The following is a 23,783-nucleotide window of genomic DNA, read 5'->3' on the forward strand; positions in this document are numbered from 1 at the left end:
CCATTCCGTGGTCGCTGGAGTGGTGTGATATTCAACAACCATCACCATTGGTAGCTAAAAAATGCCAAAGCAAATTGAAAAAGTGAGATTTTATGGCGCCAAATATTTTAACGACCAAGGCATGAGTGGTTGCATAAGACTAGGTTCACGGACCAGTCAGTGGTTGCGAAGTGGTTTTCTTATGCAAGAAAAAATTTTCTCTTTTTTTCGCACTACCTTAATAACCAATCAAATGTATAGTCCCTGATTCTTTGAATCAGCGACAAAGGATTGGTTGCAATAGAGCATAACAAAATTAGTCCAATTTTACCATACCAAACCCTATACCAACCATTACTTGGTGTTGGTCGTGTCTTATAGCAACCATATCTTCCTAGTCGCTAAACCTTTCGTCGGTGGAGCGCGTTTTATTTTGTAACGTATGGTTGTGGAAAGATGTAATTTTATTTTTTGTCGTTTTTCAATTAGATTCCTAAACACCATAAAAGCGTGCGTATATCTCTATGTAATTATTTGTTTAACGTTTTATTGCAATTAATTTGAGACCTTTGATGCTTGGACTCTTCAAAATAGTTGGAGTACCCATGTCGGACACGACACGACATGGGTATGGGTATGAGATAGGTGTCGGATCCTCTAAATTTTAATCGGACACTTCGTTGTTTTTGCTTTTCTTCTTTCTCTTTTTTTCCTTTTCTTTTCTTCTTTCCCGTTTCTAATTAGTTCTCCACTAAATACAAATTATAATTAAGTCCCTTATTTGCTATTTTATATAACATTTAATAATATCTATAATGAAAACAAAACCCCAAAATTCTATTTTATTCGTCTCAATTTCTTATTCAATATCCATTTCCTTCTTTGTGAATATTGGGTTTTGATTTATTCAAAATGCCTTCTTGAATTAGTAAAAAAATTGAACCTTGAAAGACGTATCCACGTACCTGTGTCCGAAAATTGGACCCTTTTTAATCATGTCCCCGTATCCAATATTTTAAAAAATAAAAAATCCGACACCTAGATATGTATCCATACCGGATACCCGTACCCGAGTCCGAGCATCATGGTTTGGGACAAAGGAAGATTGAAGAATTCAAGGCAAAATTTGAAGGCATCGGACAATCGATCGTGCTGAACAGCGGTGGGAGGTCGCAACCTGTGGTCAACGGTGCCTGAGTGGAATGTCAGTGCACAGATAGCATAGCAGCGGCGATTCTGTACACGGCATTGGCGCTACACAAAGGCGGTGACTTTGCTAGTGGTTGTGCACCGTCCTGGCGCTGCTTCACACCAAAGTAACATAGCGGCGCCAAGAATAATACCTGCAGCAATGAAAATACTACTAGCAATAGTGGGGAAAGTACTAGTAGAGAGATTGGAGATTCGTTAAAGAGGAAACTAGGGGCTTTGGTTGAGATGTAGAACAAAGAACAAAGATCGAAAATTCCTCAGAGGAGAAAGCTGGGACAGAAAGAAAAAAAGGTATTTCTTTTAATGGCTTTATCACGTGGCTTTGATTATGCCTGAGTTGTATTAGCACCTTTATAATAAATAATAAAAAACAAAATTGTAGCATTACTTTGTCCGAATTTAACAATGTAATGATCAAAGTCAATATTGAGCCCCATAGCCTGTCAAAATTATCATTAAACCTTCTTTGGTCTTAGGATTATAAATTTGTCGTGCACAATCTTAATTTACGTCTACCAGACGAAGTATTAGGTTCATCCAACGTTATACTATAATTGTTGCAATAACACGGAAAAATCTTTAAAAACTGTTGATTTCACTTTTTATAGGATAGAACAGAAAATACAGTCTGTGTCAATGTAAAGATGAGCAACATAACAGCAGCAAAAAAAGAAACAAACGCCCACGGAGTATTGAAGTAGTTACGCCTTAAGTTCGCCATCCATCTGTTCCGGCGTTGACCACAATGTCTATTCACTTTTTCAAATACTTGTTGGTAGCAGAAATCAGAAGACGTCGGGATATATCTGCCTATTCGGTTGAACATGTGGTAGACCATTCCATCATCACCTAGAAAATTTGTAATGATTCCAACACGGCGTAATGCTTCCACATCCTTTGAGGAATTAATGAGACAATGCATAAAGAATGCATAGTCTGTGATACATTTTGCGTGATCATCGGGAAAGCAGTGCTCGTATGCTATCATATTTCTGAAGAGTGTCTCAGACTCATCTGAAATATGCAAACCTGGGATTTTCATAACCCCGTTGATGAATTTAATATCTAAACCATTACTTTTCGTATCCTTTTCAAACTTTATTCCAGCCTCTTCCAGCTCATTGGTAGAATTTACAGCAAGAACTTTATGTTCTTCAGTTTTATCAGGTCCAAATGACACCATCTTGGCGAATGATGAACACCAAATCTTATGTACTAGGCCAAGAAGGTGGTCTATATTCTTGATTGGTAATTTTAAAGTTGCTTCTGAAATATCAGGCCATGGGGAAATATCATCAATAAAAAGATGGATTAAATAGTCGATATTATCATCTGGATTTCCGGTTTTTGTCATGCTGAACAATTGATCAAGAATAAACAACGGAATTTGATTTTCAACCAAAAATAAATCATGACGCAGCCGGCTGAGAATCTGTTCGTATTGAAAAATAGTGTCGTCTTTGTCCCTGAATTCTTCGATTCCATGTTTACGAAGTAACTCAATGATGAAGAATCCATCAAGAATCAGCATTTCCACAAACTCATCTTGGTCAAAGTTGATATGTTCGGCATAACACTTGCGCGCTTTTTCTTCGAATGATCTTATTGCCATGACATACTTGTCAACACTGAATTCATTTTTTCGTTGAAGAAGAAGCTTTAGATACCTGAATTTTTGCTGCTCCATCTTGCATACTTGATCTTTACCATGGTGAAGAGGACCAATTGCGAGTACTTTTGGATCATAAAGATTCTCATTCGTTCTGCGTAAATCATCATTGACTCTAAAGATAGAAGGCTTTGAGGGTGTAGAAGGCAAGTCGAGAAGTATATTGTCAATTCGAACAGCAACATGATCTCTTGTTTCGGACATCTTTATCATGTACTCAGTGTTCATCCCTATTTTTAACCCAAAGTCTGCACTCAAGATTACGATTATTCAAATGTATCGACAAATATGATAATAAAGGAGATAATCCTTCGGATCTTTGATGCATGTATGGTAAAGAGCATTAGACAAGATAATAGACAAGTTTTTTGCCACTAAGACGTAGCATAAAGCAAGATTTTAATACTGAAATGTTCTGGATCTTTTCTTACTAAAATAAAACGAAACTATCACTATCGATTTTTTGTACATCTAAAGAATGTATATGTTTACATAGTGATCTCTACGTCATTTCATTACATTCAAGATTAAGAATAGGTGTAATCGGATCTGTTTTATATATATCTCTCGTTATTTGAGACCCTATTCACATATTTGAGCTTTTATTGAATCGAAAAATAGGTTTGATTCACCATCTTTTTTATATATACATAAGACATTCACCGGATAATTCAAATCGAAGCAATGAAAGTCCAACTCGGGCCGATCAATAGAAGAACTCTTCCCTTGTCATATGATCACAATAGATAGGTATCTTATTTATGGAATATGATTTACTTTCAAGAATAGACTAATGCTAATCTTAAAAAATCACCCAAATCAAATAAGGACAAACTTTTTTGTAAATGTAATTGCACACAATAGAATTTCTGCAAGTTAGAGAGGAATACCAACTTACTCGGCTATTAGGAGGTCATGCACCTAAAAAATAAATTTGGGCAGAAAGAGAGTCACTAACCTGGAAAGTGCAAATTAATGAAAATTGATGAGATTTATGAGACATATATATGAAGAAAAAATTAGGAAGGTGCTCATGAAGAAATATGTGCCTTGTCAAGATATATACAAGAAAAACAAAAAAGTTTTCAAATGGGTTAAGTACAAAATTTCCACGCTGGTAGTTTCCAGGAAATTTCAGCCCTGACTTTACAGTTGGCTCATAACTTTCTCAATATTTGAAGTTTCTTGGTAGTTTCCTCACATTATTATAACTTTTGTGTACATTCCACTAATAATATGCAATTTGTACACGGCATTGAATCGCGAAGTTTCTTAGTAGTTTCACAGCATTATTATCCATCCACTTGCACAATTTATTATTATTACACTTATCATGATGCTTCTTAAAGCTTGTTTATGAAAGAATTTCTTTTTTTTTTAATTATTTTTTCTCAAAATTATTTTCAACCTCGCAGTCTAAAAACTCTTCCTTGCTTTTAACTAAAAGTTCCTAGAAAAATCATTTTTCCCTTGGAAAACCCTGTGCCAAACAAGCTTTATGTAGTTTTATCTAATATGGACAATACTACACGTACCGAATTTTTTTACCAAATCTTTTACCTACTACTCACAACAGAGGTGGGTACCACATGTCGGAATTTTTAAATTCACACGGGCCGGCCATACATTGTGCGAGGGTGTTTATTACAGATGATTAATTTTTAAGACTCAGACTGCTGGTATTTTTAATTATCCAGTAGATAAATTATAGTCTACTGCTCACGAATGATTCTTGTGTGGACACAAGAAAATATATAATCCAATCCTTCTCTATTTTGGGTTTTAAATTTCAACTGTTAAAGAAGTGGGAGCGGCTTCCACACTAGCAGTTTCCTCTTCTTTACTGATGACTAAGTCAATAGATCCTCTAAATGTATCAAAGAGAAAATTGGGCATTTTCATAACCGAAAAGGGAACTGAAACATCCCCTAGAGATAATCATTTCACTTAGAAAACCATGAATTCTCGTTCAATAATTTCGCAAATCATGTTGCTTGAGGCAATGCGAATGCAAACAATGATCCATTCGGCATTTCAGCGCAGTCCCTATCGTCCAACCAGATGTGGAGATATCCATGTCCCCTTTCGGTTTTTCGGGTTGCCATCTTTATGAATCCTTCTTCATTACTTGGAATAAATGTTACAACCCTGCCAAGCCATTTCTTTATTCAAATTGTGAAAATGTAAAAATCCCAACACAAATGTATCAACAAATATGATGATAAAGAAGATAATTCTTGCTTAAAATGAAGACATAGCCATGGTTCCTTCGGATATTTGGTGTATGTATGGTAATGAGTATTAGACAAGTTTTTTCCACTAAAATGTAGCATAAAGCAAGATTTGAATACTGAAATGTTCTGGAATCTTTTCTTAATAAAATAAAACGAAATATCACTATCCATTTTTTGTACATCTAAAGAACATATATGTTTACATATTGATCCTACGTTATTCGATTCCATTTAGGATTGGGAATAGACGTCATCGAACCTGTTTAATATATATCTCTTATTATTTGAAACCCTATTCACCTCTTTGAGCTTCTATTGAATCGAGAAATAGGTTCGATTATATTAGACATTTTCCGGATAATTCAAATCAAAGCAATTGGATGTCCAACTCGAGCCTATCAATAGAAATACTCTGCCCTTGTCATATATTCACACTAGATAGATATCATATTCATGGAATAAAATTCACTTTCAAGAGTAGACTAATGGTAATCTTAAAAAATCACTCAAATCAAACATGGACAAGCTTTTCTGTAAATGTAATTGCACACAATAGAATTTCTGAATGTTGGAAAGGAATACCTACTCAGCTATTAGGATGTCATGCACCTAATAAAGAGATTTCTGCAGAAAGAGAGTTACTAACCTGGAAAGTGCAAATTAATGAAAGTTCTTGAGATTTATGAGACAGATATGAAGAAAAAAACTGGAAGGTGCTCATGAAGAAATATGTGCCTTGTCAAGATTTGTAAAGGAAAAACAAAAAGGGTTCAAAGGGATTTGATTACTAAATATCCATACTGGTAGTTTCCAGGAAATTTCAGCCCCAGACCACAGGACAGGTGATAAGTGATTGTTGAATGCCTTTGCATTTGGCTTATAACTTACTCAATATTTGAAGTTACTTGGTAGCTTCTTCACATTGTTACAACTTTTTTTGTACATTCCACCATTACTATGCAATTTGTACACGGCATTGAATCATGAAGTTACTTAGTAGTTTCACAATATTATAACGCGTTATGTGTGTTAAGAAATAAAAACTTACATCGAATAAAGATGAAAATATAGACCAATTTAAAAAGAATTGGGCTACTCCTCTTAACAAAATCAACCTTCTAAGATGGAAATCCAAATCTTTACATGGTATTAAAGTCCATTAAGTTTCAACGAGAAATTCGATCGGATTAAAACTCAATAAATGAGCATACATATTTCAAAATTAATTTGCTCAACCAAGCCATCATCTTACAGGGGCATGTTAAAGATTAAAATCTCACATCGAATAAATATGAAAATATAAACCAACTTATAAGATTTTAGGCTACTGCTCTTAATAATGTCGACTATTTAAGATAGAATTCCAAATCTTAACAATATGCAAGCACTATTATTCATCCACTTGTACAATCCATTATTATTACAAAGATTTTTTTTCTCAAATTTATTTTTAACCACGCAGTCTAACAACTCTTCCTTGCTTTTAACTAAAAGTACATAGAAAAATAATTTTTTTTCCTTGGAAAACCCTGTGCCGAACAAGCTTTACGCGTTTTTTCAGATCATAAATACTCAGACTTCTGCTGGTACTTCTATTAACGCAAGAAAATATACAATCCAATCCTTCTCTATTTTGGGTTTTAAATTTCAACTGTTAAAGAAGTGGGAGCAAATTCCACACTAGCAGTTTCCTCTTCTTTTCTAACAACTAAATCAAGTCATCAAAATCAGTAGATCCTCTAATGTCATCGAAGAGATAATTGAACATTTTATACCCTAGAGATAATCATTTCACTCAGAAAACCATGAATTCTTTTTCAATAATTTTGCAAATCATGTTGCTTGGTACAATGCTAATGCCATCAATGATGGATTTCGCATTTCAGCCCAGTCCCTATTGTCCAACCAGATGTGGAGATATCCCTGTCCCCTTTCCGTTTGGAACTATTTCGGGTTGCCATCTTGATGAATCCTTCTTTATTAATTGCAACAAAAGTTACAACCCTCCCAAGCCATTTCTGAACTTCGGTGAAATTGAAGTTATTAACATATCAATCGATGGGCAGATAAGAATTGCTGCTTCTGTGGCCAGCTATTGTTATGGAAAGTCCGGCTCCCAAATAAATGGCAGCATCTCGAAGGTCGCCTTGTCCAAATTCCATTTTTCAGGAGCGCGAAACAAGTTCACTGTTGTTGGGTGCGACACTTACGCAGTTGTTGATGGTTCCGAGGAATGGAAGCAACGGAGTGCTGGGTGCGCATCATGGTGTCATAGAATCGACAGCGTGATTGATGGAACCTGCGCTGGCCTTGGCTGCTGTCAGACTTCAATCCCTGAGGGAGTTAAGGACTTTTTGATTGACATCCGGAGTTTTCAGAATCACTCAAGGGTGAAAACTTTCAACCCATGTGGTTATGCTTTTGTAGTTGAAGCAGAGGCTTTCAACTTCTCATCTTTGGATCTCCAAGATTTGCGGGGCAGGAAGACTGTCCCTGTCGTGCTGGACTGGTCTATAGGGAACGGGACGTGCCTAGTAGCTCTAGAAGACCTTTCAAGCTATGCTTGTCGAGCTCCGCATAGTGATTGCATTGATTTAGCCAACGGACTTGGTTATCGTTGCAATTGTTTAATGGGATATCAAGGGAATCCTTACCTTGTTGATGGTTGTCATGGTAATTATTATATTAATAAAAATTTTGGCCTGATTATTCCACGATATAATAATAAGAACAGTAATTTTTTGGAGAATTTGTAGTTAAAAAGAATGAGAAGTTTTTGGGTTTACGTGTAATTTTATTTTATTAGAGAATGTGTAATAATAAAAAATAATGGAAGCCAAACGGGGGCTAAGCCACGGTTTGATAATCATTATTCCCAAACTCTTTTTTCTATATATTTATTTTTAACCACACATTCAAACAATAAAGTATTCTGCACGTAAATTCAAATATTTTCCTACTTTTTGACCACATATTTTCTTGAAAATCATCATTATGGCTAAGTTTGTGTTTGTTATTGGTATGATACTTTATTTATATTTGTTGTTACTAGATGTGCTCACAAATAGATTGGCATCGTTCCAGATATTGATGAGTGCATTTCAAGACCTTGTGAAGGAACTTGCACAAATTTGCTAGGAAGCTATTTATGTTCTTGCCCTAAGGGATTTGAAGGTGATGGAAAGAAAGATGGCACAGGTTGTCGTCCCAAAGATCAAACAAAGTTCTCTATCTTAATATATATTGTTGCGGGTAAGTTCTTCAGTTTTTGTGCTTGCACTTAATTGAATGTTTTGTTATTGTTAGGATCTATTTGGCAGTGTTTAGTGGAGTTAATGATTCAAAAACTATGTTGACTGTGAAGCTGGATTAACTCAAAAATTTCCACGTTTCAAACAGGTTCCATTTTTCCTTTTGTTGGAAGTTCTTGGATATTTTGGAAAAGCAAGAAACAGAAAGTTGTTAAACTAAGACACAAGCTTTTCAAGGAAAATGGTGGATTAATTTTACAAGAAATGCTTTCGAGAAGGCAAGGACTTAAAATTTTTACCGCAGAAGATCTCAAAAGGGCTACAAACAACTACGACGAGACTACAATCGTTTTCAGAGATGGATATAATCAACCCGCGGTATACAAAGGAACATTACCAGATGACGGAGTGAACAAACCTTTCTTTATAGAGAAATATGAAACATCGTATTCACCCTGCATTGAGGATTTCATTCGCAAATTGATCGTACTTTCTCGGATAAGCAACGTGAATGTGGCGAAGCTGATTGGCTGTTGTTTAGAGACACCCGACCCATTCTTAGTTTATGAGTTTTTCACCGGAAAGACGTTGTACGATTTGATTCACGATCAAGAATATTTTCTTTCATGGGACCTTCGTCTCAAGATAGCCTTTGAAACTGCAAGTTCACTGGCATACTTGCATTCTGCTGGGGAATTGCCAATTGTTCATGGAGACATCACCAGCTTCTGCATATTCTTAGATTCTAGTTACAATGTAAAAATTTCACAGCCTTCACTCAATGGATGTGTGTGTACACTCGGCTACTTGGATCCGGAGAATGATATTTCAGGGATTTCGACCAAAAAGGGCGATGTATACAGTTTTGGAGTTGTATTGGCAGAGATATTGACAGGAAAAGAGGTAGTGGATTTGGATAGGCCAGAAGGAGAGCAAACTCTCGCTGACAATTTTGTATCTGCAGCCGGAGGAGATGGAGAAGGCCTGCATGAAATTCTTGTACACCGTTTGCAGATGGAGAAGCAGCTGAAAGAAGTTGCTATGCTGACAGAGAGGTGCTTAAGAAGACTATCAGAGGAGAGGCCTACAATGAATGAAGTGGCAAAGGAGCTAAAAACTATTTTAAGCAAGCTTGAGCTCGATAAAGATAGAGCACAACTCAATCCCGGCGCCACCTTCTAATAGGATCAACTGAACATGATTCAGCTGTTGCTGGACTCAAACTCAAATCAGGCCTTAATGCGCTTGAGCTGAAAAAATTATCATGTATTTGACAGCAACTTTATTCTCCCCCAACACCAGCCCCCGGCCCAAGGTCGAAGAGATTAGCAAATTTGTAACTATTTCCACTTGAAGGTTTTAGATAAATGGATTGACTATTATGAACTTTAATACACTACTTAGAGTGATTGAATCCCCTGTTTTTAACAATTTTTTGCTTTTTTGGAATAACTGATTTCAAATCCTTGGTCCTTTTGTTATGCAAGCTAAAATTTTCAAGCCTTTATGGATTTCAGATAAAAAAAACTTGAGTCATGATCTCAAAATTCATCCTCAAATTCACAGCTTTTAATAGGACGTTATTTATTTTATTAAGTTGGACTCAAATTTGTGAAGATAAAATAAGGCAGAAGTGTAGTGAAAAATCAAATTTCTTTTGGAGAAAGATTTGAACCAGCGAGCAACTGGACTAGCTCTTTCTGCACACCCCAGATGTGTAAATGGCTGGACAATGCATGTATTCAAATTATACACTTCATTTGTTTAAGTTCATCATTTATTTAGTCAATTTCATTCATATCTTTTGGAATTATTATGAATAATTAATGCACTATTGTATTCATGTATTTGGAAAATACATGAATTATATTAGGGACTAGTTTGCATTTAAATCTAATTCATATATTAGATTAAATTTATGTTCTGTGAAGCATATAAGTGGCTAGTGATTGTAGTCACAAGTTATTTTTTGGGGTGTTAAGAAATAACATGAGTGTTATTTAAAATATTATCTTCTCCTCTTCTAGAAGTTGTTCCATATCCAAATTTTCAACAAAAGTGATCATATCAAGATTACAAAATTGTGAAAAGAAGAGATTGTAAACTGTAATTCTCATCCCGTTGTTCAACTCACTAATGATAACTATAGTATGTGGTGCATTCGTATGAAGGCATATCTTGAAAGTCGAGATTTGCGGGATTTGTTAGAGTGAGGTTTTGAACCTCAAAATGAAGAAGGCATGTCTCAAGAACAAAGAGACTTACAACAAGCAACTAACAGGAATGATCAATACTCTTAGCATGATTCATCAAGCTCTTGATGATATGATTTTTCAAAATGTGTCAAATATTGTCACTTCATGGAAGAATCGAAGTCAATTTCAAATTAATTTACGAGAGTATTAGTGGTTATCAATGAAGTGAAAATGTATGGTGAAGAAGTAAGTTTTCTTTAAGAGATCCAAAAAAAATTATTCGATTTTTAAATGAAAAATTCAATTTTATTGCGGCAGCGATTGTAGAATCTAAGACTTGGAAGAAATTACCATTGATGAAGTTGTAGGAACACTTGTGAACAAGTCTTTGTTAGATTTTGTGCTCCAAATTAGGGTGAATTTTTTTGTTTGAAAATATTGCTATCCTTATTTTCAAGTGATTTTATTGGAAAATATTGTTTCTTTATTCTCATGTGATTTTACAGGAAAAATATTATTTCCTTTATTCTTCATTATTTTTATATTATTTCCATCTTTATGATATTTTTAGAATTTGGTATGTCCTTGTAAATATATGGCTCTTCATTCAATTTAGGTAAAACTTTATTACTGAATTCTTGTATTCTCTTTCATATATTGTCTTTAATAAAATATCAATTCCTCTTCTAATCTCTCTTCAATTTCTTTAAATTAATCTTGTGATTTTGTCTACATCACATATTTTATATTGTGTCATTAAATCTCAATTCTTGCAATACCTTCAGGATCAACAAGCGATATCTGAGCGATTCTGGTAACTTGCTTGTTCCCAACAAGTGGTATTAGAGCTAGGCTGCAGATTTTTCATGATTTGATTGGGATTTTTTTTGAGATGGCTACATTGAAATATGATATTCCACTGCTAGATCACAATATAAAGATGAGAGATGTGTTGGCGCAAATGAATTTAGACAATGGGACAATGGAGGAGAAACAACGGAAAGACAAGAATGCTTTATCACAGACTCATCTTCACCTTTCAGATAACATTTTGGAGGACGTATTGAAGAAGAAAACGGCGGTTGCTTTGTGGTTGAAACTAGAGCAATTGTCCATGACCAAAAGTCTTAGGAGCAAACTGCATCTAAAGTAGATGTTGTATTCCCATCACCTGGCAGAGGGAAGATCGCTAGAAGACTACCTAGCTGTGTTCCAGAGAAATCATCATGGATTTGAAAACATTAGAGGTTAAGTATTATGGAGGAGTATCTGGCTTTAATCATGTTGTGCTCACTATCCGTTCCTTATTCATTGTTTCGGGACACAATTCTGTATAGTTGTGACACACTCACCATCGACGATGTGTATGATGTTTTATTCTCAAAGGAAAAGATGAAACATCTAGTTGGAGCTACATCTAGGGATGAGGAAGCTCTAGTATCCCATGGTGATCGACGGAGGGGTAGATCGAGGGTGAACTTCAACAATTTGTATTACTTTTACTGTAGGAGAAAAGGACACTTTAAGAAGGATTGAGAAAAGTTGAAGGCTAAAAGGTAACTTAACTACAAAACATGGGAAGAAATCAGGTAATTCAGATGAAACCAATATTGTCAAGGATTTTTCGTATGGTAAAGATGTGGTGTTAACTTTATCTAACACGGAATCTAAGTCGAATGAGGAGTAAATTTTGGATTCAGCGTGCTCGTTTCATATGTGTCCCAATTGAGACTTGCTTGAGTCATATGAGGTGGTTAAGCAATTTGGAGTTATCATGAAAAACAACCAATGTTGTCAGGTTGTTGAAATCGGTCAAATCAGATTGAGGTTGCAAGATGGATAATCAGAATACTTAGTTAGGTTCAACATGTTCTAGACTTGAAGAAGAATCTCATCTCGCTGAATACCCTAGATTCAAAAGGGTATGAGTTCTCTAGTGAAAGTGGAGTCTTGATGATTCTAAGGGGTGTCGAGTTATACAAGATGGACTAAAAAGTCTCGATTGTACATCTTGCAAGGGCACGTAGAACCAGTTAAGAGACATCTGGACAGGTTTAATATCGTGGTGGACATTCAATTTGGTACAGAACCTCTTGTGATGGGCTCTGGGTTGATTCTGCTTTGTCACCAATTTCAACGGATGCACTCTATTCAAATGCTAGGGTTAGATCCATTGAGTGTAAGTACGGTGTTGGAGATTTTGGAAATGCTTTCGGTGTATTTGAAGGTGTCAGTTTTAACAAGAGGCTTCTAATTAGGCATTTCTGTGGTTTCTGCTACAGGGTGTGTTTCGACCCTATTTGGTTAACTTTGAATTCCTCGTTGGAATTCTAGAAACCACGGATTAGGCTTCGATTGCCATTTTTGGATATTGGGCAAAGAAGGTAGAGAGTTTTGGCTACTATTTGAGGAGTTTGGTTATTTCGATGCAATCGGACATATTTTTTAAGGTGGAGAAATTTTGGAGCCTTGTTCGTTGTACCGGGATTCGGGTCAAGGTGGAGATTGTTAGATTTTATGCTCCAAATTACAGTGAATTTTTTGGAAAATATTGTTTCATTTATTCTACATTAATTTTATGTTATTTCTATCTTTATAATATTTTTAGGGTTTGGTATGTCCCTATAAATATGAGGCTTTTCATTCAATTTAGATGAAGCTTTATTTCTGAATTCTTATATTTTCTCCACATATTGTCTTTAATAAAACATCGATTCCTCTACTAATCTCTATTTAATTTCTTTACTTTAATTTTGTTTATATTGTTGTGATATTGTCTACATCACATATTTCATATTATGTCATTAAATCTCAATTCTTGCAACACCTTCAGGATCAACAAGTGGTATCATAGCAATTTTGGTAACTTGCTTGTTCCCAACAAGTTTGGAAGACTTCATAAGCCAAACAGTTTTGAGAAGAAATTATTTTTTTCCCTTTCAATAACATTTCAGCAAAAAAATCCAAGTCTGAGATACACATTATATTGATGATAAAAAGATATTACAAACGAAAAGGATGGGAACTTATGTACCTTACCTCATACATCGGGCTTTGCGGGAGACCAAATATGTCTCCTCCAAACATCGGGCCCTATGGGAGACCAAACCCTTCTTCCCCTCACATAACGGGGCCTGCAGGAGACCAAATCCGTCTTTCCCTCACACAAACTCGTATCTCCATAACTATTGGACTGGAGACTTATTGATAAATCGGACTTTGATACCAGTTTTAGGTAGTATTGACCCTCTCACCCTAAAAGCTAACTTAAGAGGTGAGGCTTTTCCTCATACTTATGAACTGAATACCAACCCCATCCACAATCAATATGGGTCAACCTGAACAGTCTTGTAAACAAATTTTACTTTAAAAAACGAAGAGAAAAGCAGTAGAAACCATAGAGAACGTGGAAGAGGATATACAAATTTCCAACGTTCATCAAATTAAGAAGGAAAATTACGAATACTTACACAGTATAAGAGGGTTAGGAAGACATAATTCTCAAAAAGAATGAAGAAAAAAATGGTGAGAAATGATTTCTCAAATTGAATGTTACAATTGTCACAAACTTGATCATTTTGCATGGGGGTGGAGCAGTTGCTTGTGGAATGCTAATGGTACCAATAAATAATTCAGCATCTCAGGCCATGTAAAAATATTCGAGCCCTTTCCTATTTGGCTCAAGTTCTGATTCCAATCTTGATGAATCTTTCTCTATTACTGGCATACAGTTATAACCTTCCCAAACCATTTCTAAATTTAGGGAAACTAAATTTACAAATAGATTACTCAATGGCCAAATTGAAATTGTAGCTTCTGTGGCTACCGATAATTTCTGAACAATTAGTTTAATTATAAATTTTATACATAAACATCAAGCTATGGTCGACTCTACTTTCTTTATATTGCTTTTTCTAAGCTTCTTAATTTTTTTTTGTTTGCACTTAATCAATTGAAGAACCCCAAAAAAAAAATAATAATAATAATAATAATAATAATCACCATCATCATCACTATCGTACGTAAATATGTCTTATTTTGTGGTGCTTGGAGGACTTCATAAGCCAAATAGTTTTGAGAAGGAATTTTTTTTTTTGCCTTTCAAAAACAATTCAGCAAGAAAATCCAAGTTCGAGATACACATTTTATTGATGATAAAAAGATATTACAAACGAAAAGGATGGGAACTTAATGTAACTTTCCTCTTAAAAGAATAAAAATGAAACAAGGGGTTGTCATAGGGAGGGATTAAAGCATAATAAGGAGTATTACTCGAAGTACAAGAAATGCAAACTATCTACGTGTCATTAAGTTGTGGAGTCTAATTATGATCGATTCTAATTATTGCTACTTTCCAGAGTGGGTCTATTAGTGAAGATAGATATGCAATATTCTCTTGAAAAAAATGTTTTTCATTATAATGAATTACTGGAGCGATGAGAAAGGATGCAATTTCACATTGAGGCGAACCTCTATAAATTTGCATATCCTTAAGAGTTTATTTTTCTCGTTGGGAATTGATTGCTCTAACTAAAATATAATTAGGATTTATAATTCTTGCATATACATGGAATCAGGAGTACTACTCTTACGAATAGGACTCTTTATCTATTGTTGGAATTTCATGATATTTTAGAAAAATAAGAAAAAGAAAGCGATTAAACTAACTAAAAACAACTAGGATGAACGTAGAGTCATTCATATAGATAGGCATAATGAACCCATTTACAAAGGAACACAAAGATGTTGGACAATTTCACTTTTTGCAAGAATAAATTCACCATCGAAGCAAACAACTTATTAAATACCAAAAAAAAATGGAAAAAAAAAGGAAAAAAGAAAAAAAACCACACGAGAATTCAACACCAAATTTTTACTTGAAAAAAACTCGTCAATGAAGAAGGGGAAAAAACCACAAAGGATCTCCAACCAAATCCACTATTATATTCAAGTTTATGCTCAAAACTTGAGTTTTCAACAAATTGAAAAAACCGACAATGATCAACCTCTAAGTAACCAACAATCTCACTCTAAACCACTAGTTTGATGAACCATGTGAGAAACCAATTTGAATATAACACCTATGAAGTACCCAAATACACCAATTAGAGAAATTCCCAATTTGTATTGTGTGGAGAAAAAATACATGTGTCAATTCACACCTAAAGATCGAAAGAAAAAAACCTTTTTCCCTTCCATTCTTTTTGCTTTCGACATCCTTGATTTTCCTCATTTTTTCAGCCAAAGTCTTCTATGTATATCCACATGAATTGCATACATAAACCATGAATAATTAAAATAAAATAAATTAGACAAGAGAGATTATTTTGGTAACATGTTACTCAACTAATCTATTTTGAAAAATTAGTAATCACGTGAGAAATATGTAAAAAGAGTGCTAATAATGTTTAACATGAAGAATGCTAAACCAGCTGGAACACCACTTGATAGTCACTTCAAATTGAATAAGATGACTTGTCCTTCTAAGAAGGAAGATAAAGAAGGAATGACATTAATTACTTACTCCTCCGTGGTTGAGAGGTTAATGTATACTATGGTTTGTACACGGCCAGACATTACTCATGTAGTTGGAATGGTCTACAGGTTTTTTGTTGATCCCGGTAAAGATCATTGGAAGGCAATGAAATGGATCTTTACATACTTGAGATGTACCTTAAAGATGTGCTTGGCCTTTAGAGGTTCAAAACCAATTTTGTATGGCTTTACAGATGCAGATATAGCTGGTGCTCTTGATGGTAGAAAATCAACTTCAAGATATTGGTTACTTTTGCAGGGAGTGTTGTATCATGGCGGTCAAATCTACAGAAGTATATTGCCTTATTTACAACTGAGGTTGAATTGAAGTAGCGAAGGATTTGGATTTGAAGCAAGATGGTTATATAGTTAATTGTGATAGTCATAGTGTATTAGAATTGAGCAAGAATTCTACTTATCATTCTCGAATGAAGGACATTGATGTGAGCTATCATTGGCAACGACAAGTAGTGGCGAAACAATTGATATTGTTAGAGAAGATTCATACCGAGAAGTCTTTGCCTTATTCATCCTCATCAACAAGTCTTTGATTTTCAAATTTCTCAAAATCTGCTAACATATGATTTTCATGAAAAATCACTTCTCTGCATTTAATTATTTTCTTCTTTTTTGAATCTCATAGTCCGTAGCCAAATTATGCATCTCCACAGCCAACAAAAATGCAAGTACTAGCTTTATCATCTAGTTTCAACCATTGTTCCTCAAGCATATGTGCAAATGCTTTGCACCCAAAAACCTTCAAGTGAGAATAAGAAACATCATTTCCTACCCATACCTTTTCTAGAATCTCAAAATCGAAAGGACCTGATTGAGACAGATTGATTAGATAGCATGCTATATGAATTGCTTGACCCTAGAATGACTTAGGTAACCCAACCATCCTTAACATACTTTTGATCTTTTCTACAATGGTACAATTTATTATCTCTGGCATACTCTTTTGTTGTGGGGTGTACCAGGAACTATCTTCTCATATCTAATAATAATTTTTGAGTAGTATTCTTTAAACATCGCTCATTCGTTGTCAGTTCGAGACATTTCAAAACCTTTTCGCTTTCCCGTTCCACCATGGTACGAAACGTCTTGAAGTACTGAAAAACTTAGTTTTTTTAATCTCAAATAATGCACCTACACTTTTCGTGGAGCATCATCAATAAATGTAAGAAAATTCTTATTACCACTTAATGACTCCAACTCTAAGGAACCACAAGCACATAATAAAACCAATTCTAAAATATTAGACTTTCTACTAGACAACTTCTAAAATGAGACTCCATGCTGTTTACCAAGTAAACAATAATTACAAGAATTTAATGATGTACCTTCTCTCTAGCAAGTATAATCGACCCTTTTATTAGTTTCCATCTTTCGCTACTAAAATAACTATTATACCCCGCTTCATCAAATGCATGTATAGAACAAATTCAGGCGCGTGTCTAGAACACTACCTAGAACACGTTGCACGTTCTTCAGGCTACATCCAACATCAGTTTGAAGACAAATACACCAATTCCCAAGATGCTGGGAAAACTGCTATTACATATCTTCACCCTACCAAAATTACTTGATTTGTATGAAGTAAAGAGCTCCCGTCTTGGAATAACATGGTAAGAAGCTACTGAGTCAATAATCTATTCAACAAACAAATCCTCAACATGACAATACACCTTATCTTTAGCAAAGAAAAATACAACCACTGCTTCCTCATCTGAAGTGCTAGCTGCTATATTTGGATCAGTCTTCTTCTAATTTTTCTCCTCTTTCAGCTTGTTTTCCAAGCCATGCAATATTTTTTTATATGACTCTCTTTATCACAATAAAAACATTTGACCTTTTCGCTTGCCTTTGATTGACTTCTAAAGTTACTACATCCCTTAGTATCTTTGCTCTTACTCTTTCTTTTATTCTCTGTAGCATTTCATCATCTAGCACCGAAACAAATGTAATAGTGCTTGCATTTCATCATCTAGCAACGTCACTCATACTGCTTGGCTTAGTAGTACCACCTTCAATAGGTTCATGTAAATCCTTACAATATAGGAATCTCCATCATAGGCTTCTAAATAGAATAATTTGAATTCGATAATTTAAGCATAGTGCCAAAAGTATTCTCCATTTGCTCCGCAATAGAACCACACCCACATAGCCTGAGCTCAAATACCACTTTGTTGGGCAATTTCACTTCTTACAAGAATAATTCACAATATAAGCAAACAACTAATCAAACACCAAAAGAAAAAAAAATCTACTATAAAAAATCGAGATTACAATATTCAAGTTTATGCCCAAATCTTGAGTGCTCAACAAATTGGAAAACCCACCAATGATTGACCGCTTAGTAAACAACAATCCACTTTAAATCACTAGTTTTTGATGAACTATGTGAGAAACCCACTTTAAATACAACAACTATGAAGTATCCAAAATGCACCACTTAGAGAAATTCCCAATTTGTATTGTGTAGAGAAAAAATATCGGTGTCAATTCACACCTAAAGATTGAAAGAAAAACATTTTTCATTTCCTTTTTTTCTCTTCCAGTAGCCTCGATTTTCCTCATTTTTTCAACTAAAGTCTTCTCTGTATCAATTGTGCAGCCACGATTTTTTTTTTTTTTTTGTGGAGATATGCCCTAATATGTGAACGAAATGATATGTGACCTATGACTAAATGTCATTTTGAAGAGGTGTGAATGGTCTAGATTCAAGAATTCATCAATAAATTGGTCCTTTTCCAAATATTATTAGGGCTGGACAAAACTCCCGAACTGAATTGGATCCGATCCAACCCAAATTGAACTGAACCAAGCGATTCTTCTTAAGTTGATTACCCGAATGGGTATCTGAATCGAGAATTAATGGATTTGGTTCAATTCTCAATTCTAGACCAAGAACCGAAAAATCGAATATGGATCGAATCTCCCTATTTTTTCAATTTATTTATCTTAAATATGCCAGATTATTTTTTCTAAATAAATTTGCTAACTAATTAATTTAGCCCAAACATAAAATATGATTTTTCGATTTATAATTTCCAACACAAGTCAAACTTAATCAAATTGACATTAGTTTATCCAAATCAATTAATCTATCATAGTGTCGCTTCTACAGTTCTAGAAAAATCGAATTAGAAACTCGATTACACATCTATTTATTGTTGTGAGCTCGCTTTTTCCTCTTCCTATGACTTTAACAATCTAATCTATAAAGAACTCAGCAAAGAGAATCGCAAAATATACATAAGTTTGTACTACGTTATTTTGTTAGAGCTCAAATTGAACATATCGTTAATTAAATTAATGTAGCATTGTTATAAATATTATGAAAATTAATTATTTTATAGAGCCCAAGAACCAAATAGAATCGACCCGAACAAAATGAAATCAAATCCAAATGGTTCCATAGTCAAATTTGGGCCAACGGTTCCACTTATTAAATACCTGAAAATTTTGATTTGCTTCGGTTCTAAAGAGAACCAAACTAGAACCGAACCAAATCGGACCATGCTAGTAGAACCGACCAAACTGGACCATGCTAGCCCTAAATATTACATTCAAAGCTCGTAAATCTAAGTGGTTGTTACATAGAGACACAAGTCACGTTATTTGACTTGAACTACCGATCCACTTATGAATTTAGAAACTTACGTGAAGAGATACAATTGCTGATTATTTATATCTACAAATCTTCCGTTTAAATGTTCTCATTTTGAGTTCTAATTCAAAAAATTCCTAACCAACTTGGTAATAATTTGAAATCATTGGAGAATCCTCGTGGATAATCTACCAATGTCAAGTTTTTAAGGCTTTCAACTGAATCCAACAAGAATTCACATTCATTCGACCATAAAGGTTTTAGCCCTTGTCAGGAAAGAGAAACGAAAAATAGAGAATGTGCCAAGATGTCATCAATTTCCTTTTGTTTCAAGTTGTTGGGAAAAACACTTCCCAATATTGCCCAAGAACAAATAAACTTGCAATGTGAAAATCCCAAACCACTTGAAGATGAAAAGAAAGATAAGAAACTTGAGGAAGAAATGATTTTCAATATATATGAGGAACAATGGATTGGATTACTTGAACAAGCCTCGAGTTAATCCCCAAGAAAGAAAAATAGCTTTGAATTTATACCCAAGAAGAACAACCTCTTTCTTGTTAAATTCTCTCCAAGCTTTCTCTCCTTTTTCTCTCAAAAACCGGGTGTCTAATGAAGGAGAAAATCAGCTAGCTGAATCGGGCGCCTAGGCGCCAAGTTTCTGCATCGGTTGGGCGCCTAGGCGCCCAATTTCTGCTTCAGCAGAACCAGGGGGCGCCTAGGCGCCCTCCCTGCTTCTCCCTTTCTCACAATTCTCTACCTCGTACATCATTTGATAGACCTCAAATTTTGGACGAACACAAGAAGAAGCAGCAAGCGCCAAACTCGGCTGCACCATTCAAACCATGGTTGCCTACGTACCCAAAACTCGTGATCAAGCCTCCATAGTTCACCTCCACCTTCATATACTCTTCACCTCATTTCAACCCCGCCCTGAAGGGCCATGCCCACTTGGGCATATCAGCACAGACTAATGTGAAGCAAGTCCAAGCAATGCTAAAACTTGCTACCCGTTACCACTTTGGTTAACATGTCTGCTGAGTTCTCATTTGTGTGTACCTTCAAGAGAGAAATATTACCTTCCTCTATGACATCACGCACAAAATGATACCTGACATCGATGTGCTTGGTTCGAGCATGATGAACCTGATTCTTAGCCAAGTGAATCGCACTCTGGCTATCACACCACAAGTCCACATAATCCTGCTCAATCCCCAAAGCATCTAGAAGACCCCACAACCACAATGTTTCCTTCATTCCCTCTGCCATGGCCATATACTCGGCCTCTGTAGTAGAAAGAGCCACTGTAGCCTGTAACATCGATCGCCAACTAACTGGGGCACCATGAATGCAAAACACATATCCAATAGTAGATCGTCGTCTATCTAGATCACATGCATAATTCGAGACCATAAACCCACTTATATGACATGCATCTCCACCAAAATATAAACCCGTATCCGCGGTACCTTTTAAGTACCTCAGGATCCACTTCACAGCTTCCCAGTGTGCCTTCCCTGAATTCGCCATGAATCTACTAACCACACTAACCACCTGTGAAATATCTGGGCATGTACACACCATGGCATACATCAAACTGCCAACTACACTAGCATAAGTTTCACAATCCATGCGTACATTTTCTTCCGCTGTAGTAGGAGATTGTTTACCAGAGAGCCTGAAATGTGGAGCCAATGGAGTCACCACCGACTTTGCACCTTGCAACCCAAACCTAGCAGTAACCCGCTCAATGTAACCTTTCTGATTCAAGAACATTCGCCGGTTCATCCTCTCTCTTCTAATCTCCATACCCAGTATTTTCCTAGCAGCCCCCATATCCTTCATCTCAAACTCTTTACCAAGTTGAGATTTCAACCTATCTATCTCCACCTTGCTTTTCAAAGCGATAAGCATGTCATTCACATACAAAAGAAGATAGATATAGTTACCTCCCTGAAGTTTTCGAATATAAACACAACAGTCATACTCACTTCTGGAGAAATCATGCTTTAGCATGAAGGAGTCAAATCGCTTGTATGACTGTCTAGGAGATTGTTTCAATTCATATAGTGACTTTCTCAAGCGACATACCTGACGTTCCTTATCCTCAACCTTATATCCCTCAGGTTGATGCATATAGATTTCCTCATCCAAGTCCCCATGCAAAAAGGCTGTTTTGACATCGAGTTGTTCCAGCTCAAGATCATGATGAGCAACGATACTCAATAGCACTCGAATGGAAGTATGCTTGACCACCGGAGAAAAGATCTCATTGTAGTCAACTCCCTCTCTCTATGCAAACCCCTTAGCCACTAACCTTGCTTTGAATCTTGTACCACCGAGCTTGGTAGGATCCTCTTTCTTTTTGTACAACCACTTGCAACCAATAGCTTTCTTACCAATGGGCAATTGGACAACCTCCCATGTTTGGATCTTGTGAAGTGATTCCATCTCTTCTTCCATCGCTGCGAACCAACTCTCACTATTGTTGTTTAAAATAGCTTTCTTGAAAGTGGTAGGCTCATCATCCTCCACCGAGAGTGCATACTCAACCAAATTTGTCTGCCCATAGTGCCTCAAAGGCTCGTCTGACCCCAACTTTAGAATTTGCTTGTAAGTACGCCGTGGCCTAGAGGAAGCCAAGTTATCCGCAAGCTGCTGTTATTGTTGTGCCTGTACATTCTCTTGTTGAACCGCCTCTTGTTCAAGCTCATCATCACTCTCATCTTGAGTGTCTGCATGATGCTCTTCTTGAACATGACTAGAACCAGGTTGATCTCTAGGTTCTATGTCAACAACTTGAGACTTTGTAGTCTCAACATCATCACCACCGGGCACTGTAGCTTTCAACGAAGCTATCATGGAGTTCTCATCAAAAGTAACATCTCTACTGATTATGAACTTAGAATCCTCTACACACCATAGGCGATAGCCATTTACACCTACCGCATACCCCAAGAATATAGCCTTCTTGGCCCTCGCATCAAGCTTTCCTTCGTTGACGTGATAGTAGGCTATGCATCCGAATATTCTGAGTTTCTCATAATCTGCATGTTCTCCTGTCAATACCCTGTAAGGTACATCTCCATCTAACTTTGAATGTGGAGATCAGTTCACTATGTAGCAAGCATTTGCAACCGACTCTGCCCACCATTCTTTGCCCAAACCAGCATAGGATCGCATACACATCGATTTCTCTCGAAATGTGCGATTCGGTCTTTCTGTGACCCCATTCTGTTGCGGTGTATTCCTAACTGTCCAGTGTCTCGCAATGCCTTCCTTACCACGGAACTCCTTGAAAGCACCATCTGTATACTCAATACCGTTATCAGATCGCAGTGTCTTCAATTTCTTTCCTGTTCTGTTTTCAACAATTGCTTTCCACTTCTTGAAAGTATCGAATACCTCATTCTTATGCTTCAAAAAATAAATCCAAGCATATCTAGAATAATCATCAACAAATGTGACAAAATACCTGGAACCGCTTTTGGAAGTGACAGAAGCCGGACCCCATACATCCGTGTGCACATAGTCTAGAATACCTCTGCTTCTATGTTTGCTTGGCTGGAACTAAACTCGGTGTGCTTTACCATACACGCAATGCTCGCAAAAATCCATGCAAGGCTTCTTCAAGTTCTTTAGCAAACCTTTATTGACTAGCAGATCTATCGCCTTTTCAGACATATGCCCAAGCCTCTTATGCCATAGCCAAGTGCACTCACATAGGTCTCCACCACTTCCACTTGTTCCAACCGCTACATCTTCTGTAACTGTAGTACCCTGAATAGCATAGAGATTGCCCTCACGAATACCCTTCATCACAATCAAAGAACCACGAACAACATTCTTTACTCTATTCCATGTTACAATCTTGCAACCATTGGAGTCTAAAGCACCAACAGAGATAAGGTTCTTCCACAAAGCAGGAACATGTCTAACATCCATCAATGTTCTAACCACTCCATCATACATCTTGATTCTAATTGAACCGAGCCCCACCATTTTACAGGAATGGTTATTACCCATCAACACGGTTCCACCATCAGTGCTTCTATAGGTAGTAAACCACTTCCTATTTGGATACATATGGTAAGA

At 36.0% G+C, this 23,783-nt stretch overlaps 2 protein-coding genes across 6 annotated transcripts; one reads left to right on the forward strand and one right to left on the reverse strand.

Moving 5' to 3' along the window:
• Positions 1-1,764: 1,764 nt before the first annotated feature.
• Positions 1,765-5,937, reverse strand: LOC111394416 (UPF0481 protein At3g47200-like). Of its 5 annotated transcripts, none has more exons than XM_023020230.1 (3): positions 5,741-5,937; positions 3,819-5,008; positions 1,765-3,108 (listed from the first exon to the last, which is right to left on the reverse strand). In XM_023020230.1, the coding sequence occupies exon 3, from the start codon at positions 3,086-3,088 to the stop codon at positions 1,787-1,789; it is 1,302 nt and encodes a 433-aa protein (XP_022875998.1). In that variant the 5' UTR covers positions 3,089-3,108; positions 3,819-5,008; positions 5,741-5,937; the 3' UTR covers positions 1,765-1,786. The 5 variants fall into 5 exon arrangements, with proteins under 5 accessions (XP_022875998.1, XP_022875995.1, XP_022875999.1 ...); XM_023020227.1 differs by having other exon boundaries at positions 3,759-5,008; XM_023020231.1 differs by lacking the exon at positions 3,819-5,008.
• A 727-nt stretch (positions 5,938-6,664) lies between these two features.
• LOC111394415 (wall-associated receptor kinase 2-like) lies at positions 6,665-9,776 on the forward strand. Its single transcript, XM_023020225.1, has 3 exons — positions 6,665-7,767; positions 8,179-8,346; positions 8,494-9,776. The coding sequence occupies exons 1-3, from the start codon at positions 6,900-6,902 to the stop codon at positions 9,525-9,527; spliced, it is 2,070 nt and encodes a 689-aa protein (XP_022875993.1). The 5' UTR covers positions 6,665-6,899; the 3' UTR covers positions 9,528-9,776.
• The last annotated feature ends 14,007 nt before the right edge of the window (positions 9,777-23,783 follow it).

The sequence above is a fragment of the Olea europaea genome, chromosome 5 (assembly GCF_002742605.1).
Source record: "Olea europaea var. sylvestris chromosome 5, O_europaea_v1, whole genome shotgun sequence".
In the NCBI taxonomy this organism is placed as follows: Eukaryota; Viridiplantae; Streptophyta; class Magnoliopsida; order Lamiales; family Oleaceae; genus Olea; species Olea europaea.

Bases quoted from the DNA above. Each gene is read 5' to 3' on its own strand.
- LOC111394416 (XM_023020231.1), bottom strand. From the start codon at position 3,088: ATGAACACTGAGTACATGATAAAGATGTCCGAAACAAGAGATCATGTT.
- LOC111394415 (XM_023020225.1), top strand. From the start codon at position 6,900: ATGAATTCTTTTTCAATAATTTTGCAAATCATGTTGCTTGGTACAATG. The intron at 7,768-8,178 runs GTAATTATTATA...GCATCGTTCCAG, and splicing joins CCTTGTTGATGGTTGTCATG to ATATTGATGAGTGCATTTCA. The intron at 8,347-8,493 runs GTAAGTTCTTCA...CGTTTCAAACAG, and splicing joins CTTAATATATATTGTTGCGG to GTTCCATTTTTCCTTTTGTT.